Genomic DNA, 10534 nt, shown 5'->3' on the forward strand with positions numbered 1-10534 from the left:
GTATATGCATGAGATCCTGTTTAGGTGCGTATGAATGTGATTCATGAAATTCCGCTTAGAGTACCTAAAACCCTTTAGTGGTATCAGTTAGCCCCTTGCGTATCAGTTAGCCCCTTGCATATAATTTACTGGTCACAATAATATGATTATTTGGATGTGTAAATTAGGCTAATTTTAATTTGATTAAGGGGGGGAATTGAATTATGGATTAAAATAACCTTATTAGAATATGATTTTAATTGATTGGAATTGATTAAATTGTGAATTTAATTGCTCAATAGCCTCTAACCATATTTTTTTTAAGAACCCTAAAGCCCCAAAATTTCGAATTTGATGGTTATGAACCCTAATTTTCGATTTTAATTGTTAAATTTATATAATATAATCTATTTTTCAAATTAAAATTTGTTTAGATATGATTAATTAATTCATGTAAAATTGGTTTTGTATGAATTGGGAATTATTTTATATGAAAAGCCCTAAATTAATTAAAATGGAGATTTTGATTAATTTTTTTTTCTGAAATTATGCATAAAGGAGTTTGTGTTTAATTATAATTAGATCACCAAAATTAATTTTGCAAAAGTTGTGAAATTAATTTAACTCACACAAAAAAAAAATTTAAGCTTGAAGGGGAGCAGCCACGGCTGGGTGGCAGAACCATCTAATGGTGGGCCACGGTGGCTGCTCCGGTCGTCGGAAAGGGCGGAGGGGCAGCAGCAGGTGGTCGGTGAGGGCAGGAGCAGAGCTGAACCTGCAACTGTTGCACGGTTCCAGCTCTGCTCGAGCTGATTGGCGTGCTGGGCAGCAGCCTGGTGCGCCAGCCAGCGCTGCTGTGGCTGGGCGGCTGCCTGGCTGCGGCGGCCAGCTGCTGCGGTGGCTGGGCTCCGGCCTGGCTGCTGCAGTGGCTATGACGTAGCTGGGCAGCAAGCTCACTCACGCAGCCCTGTTTTCAGTTTTTTTTAAAAAAATATAAAAAAAAAAATTGATAAAAAATAAATAAAATAAAATTCTGATTTATTGATTTTGGATAATATTGAAAAACTGATTTTAAGGGGATATTGAGCAATTCCAATTAAGGTTCTTTTGAATTGATTATAAGATAATTACATAATTTGATTTTTTTATCTAATTAAAATTAGTTGGTTAGCTTATTTTTAGGATAAAATCTTTTAAGGCGGTTAGGATTTCAGTTTATCAAATATGATTTATATTCTAGGATTTCCTAATTAATTGATTTATCCACTTGACATAATTAAGAAAATCTGATATTTTAATTATTGGCAAGTATAATATGTGATATTATTATGTGGCATTTTTATATATATGATATATTATTGCTATAAGTGACCAGTACAGCCCTAGATTTAAATTATAAATACGATCTGCATATCGTTATGTATTTTTGTAATTTAAATACGATCTGTGTATCGTTAAGTATTTTTGTAATTTTATTTAATTAGGAATTAGTTTAATTATTTAAATTATTAATTAATCCAAAGAAGAGCCTAGATGAGAAGGCCTATGATGAAGGTGGATGGAGATCCATGAAGAGTCCAAGGAGGTGCCCATTCAGGCTTAGTTCTTAGGATTAGGGGCCATACTAGCTCATATTTAATTTTGCATTTTATTATTATTCTTAAAATGCTTATAAGTTTATTGTATGTATGTTATCAATGCGCTAGAGTTCACTAATTAATAAAGACATAATAAACTTAGGTCTCGCAAATATTGAGGTTTGCTTTTCCAAATATAAAGTACTTATTAACCCTTAATTAATAGTAATAGGTCATGCCTCCGCAGGGTATTGTTATTAATTTTGGAAGGTGAGGTGAAATTGCGAATTTTTCACACTTAATTTGGTTAACCTCAACAAAATCATCAAAAGCGTTTTGGATTTTGAAGCAAAGGGACAACTAAGCATGAGATGCTTTTCTGTCTAACCAAGAATTACAAATGTTATAATTAGTAAAGAGTTTACTTACCTTGAAAATGTAATTTTAAGAAAAGGCCTCCGTCTGCTTAACGTTGCATGTTGATAGGATCTTGGAATCACTTATTAAAATAGGGACATTAAAATTGAATAAGAGTGCTAAGTAACCTAGAAACTATTGCATGTTTTAGGTGCTTTTATAAACATAAATTGAACTTTGCCCTTTTTCTGTCTGTAGATATCATGACTAATAACAACAACAACTCGATTTTTAGCGTCCGTCCCTTCCTTGAGAAGGATAGGCTGAACGGAGAAAACTTCATCAATTGGGAAAGGACCCTAAGACTTCTTTTAAAGTCGGAGGGTAAAGAGGATGTCTTAGAAAACCCACTTCCAGTAGTGACTAATGAATCATCTGATGCTGATAAACGTCGTGCTAAGCAGGCTAATGATAGGTCTAGTCCAATCACTTGCTTCATGGTGGTGGCTATGGAATTGGACCTCCAAAGGAGGTTTGAGACTAAAGATGCTCACACCATTATGCAAGAGCTTAAGGCCATGTTTCAGAAACAGGCCAGGATTGAGAGATATGAGATTAATAAGGAGATTTTGGAATGCAAGATGGAAAATGGTGAATCTGTTCGCCAACATGCTTTCAAAATGATGGGTCTTTTTGAAAGCATGGAACGTCTTGGATTCCCTTATAGCCAACAGTTGGCTACTGATATCATTCTCCATTCATTGCCTGACAGCTTTAATCAGTTTAGGATGACTTTCAACATGACTGAGTCTGAAAAGACTTTGACTCAATTGCATGGGATGCTTGTCAATGCTGAAAGGAACATTCCCAAAGAACCAAAGAAAGAGGTTTTGATGGTTCAAAAGGGAAAGGGTTTCAAAAAGAAGGGGGCAGGCAAGAAAAACAAAGGCAAGCAAGTTGTCAAAAATTCTGAAAAGCCTAAGCAGACCGCTAAACCAAAAGTTGCTGCGGAAAGCAAATGTTTTTACTGTGAAAAGATAGGTCACTGGAAGAGAAACTGCCCCAAGTACTTGGAGGATAAGAAGTCAGGTGCTTCTACTTCAGGTATTTATGTTATAGAAGTTAATTTGACTTCTACTTCTTTATGGGTATTTGATACCGGCTGTGGTTCTCACATAGTTAATCATGTGCAGGGACTAAAAAGAAGTAGAAAACTAGCAAAAGGCGAGGTGGAGCTTCGCGTCGGAAATGGAGCAAGAGTTGTTGCACTTGCCGTCGGAAGTTATAGTCTGCATTTACCGTCTGGATTAATTTTAGATCAGAACTTAATAATTGTTATTTCATTCCGTCAATTACTAAGAACATTATTTCTGTTTCTGTTTTGGATCATGAGGGTTTTTGTTTTGAGATTAAGAACAAATGTTGTTCCATTTCTTACAATAACATGTTCTATGCTAGTGCAAAATTGATTAATGGCTTATATGTACTTGATAGGACTGTACAAGTCTATAACATAAATAGCAAGCAACAAAAGTCGAATGATTTAAACCCAACATATCTATGGCATTGCCGGATGGGTCATATAAACCAAAAGCGCATTCAAAAGTTACAAAAGGATGGAATCCTTACATCATTCGATTATGAATCATTTGATGTATGTGAATCATGCTTGTTAGGGAAAATGACAAAGTCACCTTTTACTGGAAAGGGTGAAAGAGCCAATGATCTCTTGGCACTTATACATACAGATGTTTGTGGGCCTACAAGTTCAAAGGCAAGAGGTGGGTTTGGTTACTTCATCACTTTTACTGATGATTTAAGTCGATATGGGTATATCTACTTAATGAAGCATAAGTCGGAATCCTTTGAAAAGTTCAAATAATTCCAAAATGAAGTACAGAATCAACTTGGTAAAACAATAAAAGCATTACGATCCGATCGTGGTGGCGAATATTTGACCCAAGAATTCGATGATCATCTAAAGGATTGTGGAATAATTTCGTAGTTGACTCCACCAGGGACGCCACAGTTGAACGGTGTGTCTGAAAGGAGGAATCGAACTTTACTGGATATGGTTCGATCAATGATGAGTCTTGCTGATCTTCCAATTTCTTTTTAGGGATATGCTCTAGAAACAGCTGCACACACACTAAATAGAAGCCTGTCAAAGGCTGTAGAAAAGACTCCATATGAGATGTGGAATGGAAAAGTTCCAAACTTATCTTTTCTTAAAATCTGGGGTTGTGAGGTCTATGTAAAACGTTACTGTCAGACAAACTTGCACCCAAATTAGATAAATGTCTCTTTGTGGGATACCCAAAGGAGACAAGGGGTTACTACTTCTATAACCGTCAACAGAACAAAGTGTTTGTTGCTCGTGATGGTGTCTTTCTTGAAAAGGAGTTTATTTCCAGAAAGACAAGTGGGAGTAAAATAGTTCTCGAAGAAATTCGAGATGAGAAACAAATGGATGTGCATCAAACCACGTCAGAGGCAAGGGCGAATGACTCTGCTATGACAGTTCAAGTGTCGGAGCAAGCTGATTCATTAAGCAAAACTCCTATCGTCCCACTTGAATCTAATTCATGCGAAAATCTTCAAGAGGTTGAAGAGAATATTTCTATTGATGCTCAAGCCCCACGTAGGTCGAGTAGAACAAGGATCCCAAACAAGCAGTTGGTTGATTTCCTGTTAACAGAAGACTCTGAAATATTGATTTTAGAAAATTCTGAGCCTACTACCTACAAACAAGCTTTGACGAGCTCAGACTCTGAGAAATGGCTTGAGGCCATGAAATCTGAAATGGACTCCATGTCTGAGAACAAAGTTTGGACCCTATACGACTTGCCTGATGGGGTTAAACCTATTGGATGCAATTGGGTGTTCAAAATAAAAACAGAAAAGAATGGAAATGTCTATATCTATAAAGCAAGACTGGTTGCAAAAGGATTCAAACAAATACATGGTATAAACTATGATGAAACCTTTTCTCCAGTGGCAAAGATTAAGTCAATTCGGATACTTTTGGCAATTGTTGCACATTACAATTATGAAATTTGGCAGATGGATGTCAAAACCGCCTTCTTGAATGGGTTCTTGATGGAGGATGTGTACATGACACAACCTGAGGGTTTTGAGGATCCAAAAAATCCCAAAAGAGTTTGCAAGCTTCAGAGATCCATTTATGGATTGAAGCAAGTGTCTCGGAGCTGGAATCTTCGATTTGATGAGGCAATCAAACAGTTTGGTTTTCTCAAGAGTGAAGAAGAATCTTGTGTTTACAAGAAATTTAGTGGGAGTAGCTTAGTCTTCTTGGTTTTGTATGTAGATGACATACTACTCATAGGAAATGACATACCAATGCTTGAGTCAGTCAAGGAATGGTTGAGAAGTTGTTTTTCCATGAAAGAACTTGGAGAAGCTGAGTACATTTTGAGAATCAAAATCCATAAAGATAGGTCTCGAAGGATGCTTGGACTGAGCCAAGAGACTTATATTGATAAGGTTATTGCAAGGTTCAATATGGAAAACTCTAAGAGAGGATTCATTCCCATGTCACATGACATTTCGCTTAGCAAGAGTCAGTGTCCATTGGAGCCTGATGAGTTGAAGCGAATGAGTAGCATACCTTACGCCTCGGCTATAGGTTCTATCATGTATGCCATGATATGCACTCGACCGGATGTTGCATTTGCTCTGAGCTTATGTAGCAGATTCCAAGCAAATCCAGGTGAAGCACACTGGACTGCGGCTAAGAACATCCTAAAGTACTTGAGAAGGACTAAAGGAATGTTTTTGGTCTATGGAGGAGTAGATGAGTTGGTTGTTAAAGGTTATACTGATGCAAGTTTCCAGACCGACAGAGATGACTACCGCTCGCAATCAGGGTACATCTTTTGTTTGAATGGAGGAGCAGTGAGCTGGAAGATCTAGAGTTCAAAGCAAGGCACTGTAGCAGACTCTACGACAGAATCAGAATATTTAGCGGCGGTAGAAGCAGCTAAGGAAGCTGTTTGGATAAAGAAGTTCCTAACAGAGCTAGGGATCATACCTAGTGTTCTAGAAGGAATTGAGTTGTTTTGTGATAATAATGGAGCTATTGCGCAAGCAAAAGAACCAAGATCAAACGACAAATCCAAGCATGTAATGAGGAAGTATTACCTCACTCGCGAGATTGTAGACAGGAATGATGTCAAGATCTGCAAAGTTCACACGGATGAGAATGTTGCTGATCCACTCACTAAACCTCTCCCTCAACCCAAGCATGAACGTCACGCTAGGGCTGTAGGGTTGAAGCAAGTGTTAGAATGGCTTTAAATTGTTTTTGTTTAGAGAAACTTGTTACAAGTTAAAGACATGATTTTCATGTTTTATGTTTATATAGTATGAAATTTTCATCTTATTTAATTTTGGTTTAGTATTAAATAAAATGTCAAACATATTTATTGAATTTAATAGGCTTGTCAAATACGTGATTTGATAAATGAAACCCCATAAGTGAACTAAATTCATAAAATATTTAAGTTCCTAATCTGAGTTGTTAATTTGGACATAAATGACTCAATAAAAGGATTAGCATATAAGATTGATTGATGGTGCCGTTTCATGCGCTATGGAAACATGGAGATGTTTAGTCAATCATATGGATATGTATAGTCGATACATGATCGAACAGACCTACTTAGAAGTTCTAAAACTTCGCAAATTATATTAGCGGATTCCTTAGACATGAGTGGAACACTACTCAATTCAATGATTAGTGTAACCTTGATGTTGTCAAACGTCATGCCGTAAAAGGGTACTATAAAGGCGACACTCGGGTTGTGCTAAAAGTTGAGTGGGAGTTTTGGTTGCAACAAGATTGAATAGGTCCTCCTATGTTAGATAGGATGGGTGTCTTGGCCTCTTGAAGAGTAAGAATTGAAAATGCATGGCCGTGCTCAAATGGATCATAAGATGATCATTTGTTTAGCAATTCAAACTCGGATTTCAAGAAATAATTTGAACGCTAGTATGGATAGCATAGAGATGCGATCATACTATCAAATTAGACACTAAGAGACTTAAGGAATTTGAATATTGCATACTTGTCTCGGACAATTGGGAGATTGAAGGAAATGTGTCCTCGACCTTAGTGCAATTACTTAATATAATTATGGATCGTATTATGGAGATAGTATGTAATTCGTTTATTTGGGTCGTCTATACGTCTTGCTAGAGAATTCTATAGAACTTTGGGTTAGTAAGTAACAAACTCGAAGCCCGCCTAAACGGATCCTACAAGGTCACACATTAGGATTGGATCAATAAAGAAACCCGAAGCCCAAAGTGGGCCTTAGGGTGACCGGCCAAAAAGGGAAAGGGGAGAGAAAACTCTTATCTAATTAATAATAATATGATTATATATTAATTAGTTAGGGATAATTAAAATATATAGTATTCAGTTTTCTGAAAAACAATGTAAGTTTTCTCTCAATATTTTCTCTCTAAAATTGGTTCTCAACTCCAAGAAAGGTGAAGGGTTTTTCCCGTCCAACTAGCATTGGTGGAGTGTTGATTCAATCCGGTGGACCAAATAGAGGAGTTGCAATTGAGGCTCTTTATCTCCGGTAGAGAAGAAGATTGCTAAGAGGATTCACGCTTCAAAGGTTAATTCTAAACTATTATGTGATCTTTATTTGTATATGCATGAGATCCTGTTTAGGTGCGTATGAATGTGATTCATGAAATTCCGCTTAGAGTACCTAAAACCCTTCAGAGTTGACCAAAATATAACTTGTAAATTATTGACTTGGGCCAAAACTTGGTTGGAATCTAAGAATGATCCAAATCCAATTTAACTCATTGAGATCTGAATTCAATCCAGCCTATTTCTAACTCACTTAAGTTCAACCCGATTAGATACTTGCTCGAGTCGAACCATAAAATGATACTCCAAGTAATAACCTAACTAGAACTTCACCTTATCCAAATATTATCCAACCTGACAAAGTGACAATCACCAGACCCAAATTGATATGTACCTATTAACAATGACCCAATCTAAAGTTGATCCAACTCAAAACTAACTCACCCAAACAAGTATAAACATGAGCAAAGTAAGCTTGATTTGGATTGAGCCGACCTGAATTCGATTAAACCTAAACCTGAACCAAATCCAATAGGTTGCATGACCATACATGACTTAACCTAATCATGATTCAATCTGACCCAAACACTATAATAGAATCCATTAATTCAACATGACTAGACCGACCCAGATTGACCCGATCCAAACACTCGAATTAATAGCTCTAGTTGTCAGTATTTTGCAGCAATTAAAAAAGGCTAAGTATATAGGAAGGGAGTGACATCATCACTAACTAGATTATTAAATAGTCATTGGTCAAGCAAATTTAGTACAAACCCAAATTAGTAATCTTGTTAATTAAGGCCCACTTATATTGTAATAGGTTTCTTACATATATATTATTGTGTCGTTAATTATTGACTTTAATGTCTATGTAGCCATGTGATCAATGACTTCAACACTCTCCCTCCCAGCTCTGATATACCATGTTATGTAAGGGGGAATGTTGAAGTATATCATATCAAAATAACAGATGTAGTAAGTGTCCTATATTGAGAAAAGAAGAGAAAGTTAAACACTTTATAAAGCTAATAGACTATTTCTCCTATTGCCATATAATTTTGAAAAGGAACGAACCCCTTTGATCTTGTGAAGTTGACTCTTTCTCTTAATTTTGGGGTGCAACCCAAACCCGTATTTAACACAATGGAATATTGGAATATGGTTTAATGTCTATTTTATAAACCGTTCATAAATAATTTCTCCATATCTATTTTATCAAGTTAAATGTATTTGTAACTTTTAATTATTGTGGGGGTATAAATAATTATTATAGTGGACTTAATGGGTGAATCATCTAATTTAATAAGACGACTATACATGTAATGCTGGAGTTAGTAAACAAAAGTCATTTTATATATAAAATAATCTTGAATATTAGTATCCCCACTAGGTAATAGGGACCATTATGAGTGTATTAGAAGTTGGAGTTTAGTAAGCAACCTTTTTTTCTTTTCTTTTTTTTTTTTTTTTTTTTGAAAGCAGGCAGCAAATTTCATTAAAATAGATCGTGTAGTTTTAGTAAGCAACTAATAATACTAATATTGAGATTAATTTAGAAAAAATGCACTTGTGTAGGAAGAAAACTTGTGTTGATGTTGTTGGTTCAATTCCAGTTTACCTCAATGTCTACGATATTACTCCTATTATTAATGGTTATACGTATTGGCTCGGCCTTGGTGTCTACCACTCGGATGTACAAGGTAGTCCCTTATCGACCTTGTTTTTATTTAATTGTTTGGTTTTGTACTTTGTAAATATGATACAAATACTTGCAAGACGTATGTAATTGTTGTTGCAGTTCATGGATTCGAGTACTTATTTGGAGCACACATTTACCCGTCAACAGGGATATTCGAGGAGGATCCAAAGAGATGCAAAAGATTTAAATTAAGAAAGACAATATTAATAGGATGGACAGAGTTAGAGGCAGGGGAAGTGAAGAAAGTGATGAAGGAATTCTCAAAGGAGTATAAAGGGAATGCTTATAATCTTATTACCAAGAATTGTAACCATTTTAGCAATGATGTTTGCAAGAAGCTCACTGGGAATCATATTCCAACGTGGGTTAATCGCCTCGCTCGAATAGGTAAATTTTGAATAATCCAAGCAATTAAAGTTGACAAGATTGTGTTTAGGATATATACTTGTAGTATGAATGGTTTCTAAATACACAGGAATGGTATTTAACTGTGTGATTCCGGCGAGTATAACGACAACGAGGATCCAGCAGCAGCAGACTCGTAGAAAAGAGAAAAGAGCTAAGGGAAGGATCAAGCAAACAAGAAAATAGAGAATTGCAAAACAAAATCAGTGACAACTTCTTCTCCTTTGATATAGCAACAAACTAGTACATAGAGCTTGTTTTACAAGGTCAACCAACTAGATGCGATGTTGTATAAGTTTAACTTGTTTATCTTGGCTACTTTCAAAATTAATCAAGTTTTATTCATATACTGTTTTACAATATGTGGATCATGTTATTATATCATGGTTCATGCTCTTTTTAATTAACTTTGACTGAATCATAGAAAACCATTCAAACCTGTTAACAAGGACAACTTGTTATATACATTCGGGTACACAGTGCACCCAAGAAACTTTGTTTGCTCTTTGATGATAAAATGAGCAATAATCATCGAAATGAGCAAACAATACCACTAGTACAAAACTAACCTCAAGTAACACCCAAAAAGTGTTACATAAAGTGTTAAAAGTGTTACTATAAACAATAGGTAACAGTTTATTGGGTGATACTTCCACCCATGTTACCTAAGGTCTTATGTAACACTTTGAGTAACGTATGGTAACACTTTCAGAAGTGTTACCATAAACCCTCTTATGTATCACTTATTATATCATTTGTATCATTTTTAAAGTGTTACTTCTTATTTCTTAAGTAACACTTAGTTATCTTTAGTAACATTTTTCAATCATACAGTATCACTTTTTCAACATTATGTATCACTTTGTCAAACTAATGTAACACTAT

At 35.6% G+C, this 10534-nt stretch overlaps 2 protein-coding genes across 3 annotated transcripts; both read left to right on the forward strand.

Moving 5' to 3' along the window:
- Positions 1 to 2176: 2176 nt before the first annotated feature.
- Positions 2177 to 6230, forward strand: LOC145632715 (uncharacterized). Its single transcript, XM_081685058.1, has 6 exons — positions 2177 to 3194; positions 3590 to 3694; positions 4186 to 4464; positions 4636 to 4793; positions 5418 to 5760; positions 5872 to 6230. Exons 1-6 carry the CDS (start codon positions 2177 to 2179, stop codon positions 6228 to 6230), a joined length of 2262 nt encoding a protein of 753 aa, XP_081541184.1.
- Positions 6231 to 8799: 2569 nt separating this feature from the next.
- Positions 8800 to 9884, forward strand: LOC145630567 (deSI-like protein At4g17486). 2 transcript variants are annotated; one of them, XM_081682808.1, is made up of 3 exons: positions 8800 to 9245; positions 9344 to 9631; positions 9720 to 9884. In XM_081682808.1, exons 1-3 carry the CDS (start codon positions 9107 to 9109, stop codon positions 9833 to 9835), a joined length of 543 nt encoding a protein of 180 aa, XP_081538934.1. In that variant the 5' UTR covers positions 8800 to 9106; the 3' UTR covers positions 9836 to 9884. The 2 variants fall into 2 exon arrangements, with proteins under 2 accessions (XP_081538934.1, XP_081538935.1); XM_081682809.1 differs by having other exon boundaries at positions 9392 to 9631.
- The last annotated feature ends 650 nt before the right edge of the window (positions 9885 to 10534 follow it).

The sequence above is a fragment of the Chenopodium album genome, chromosome 5, assembly GCF_948465745.1.
Source record: "Chenopodium album chromosome 5, dcCheAlbu1.1, whole genome shotgun sequence".
Lineage (NCBI taxonomy): Eukaryota > Viridiplantae > Streptophyta > Magnoliopsida > Caryophyllales > Amaranthaceae > Chenopodium > Chenopodium album.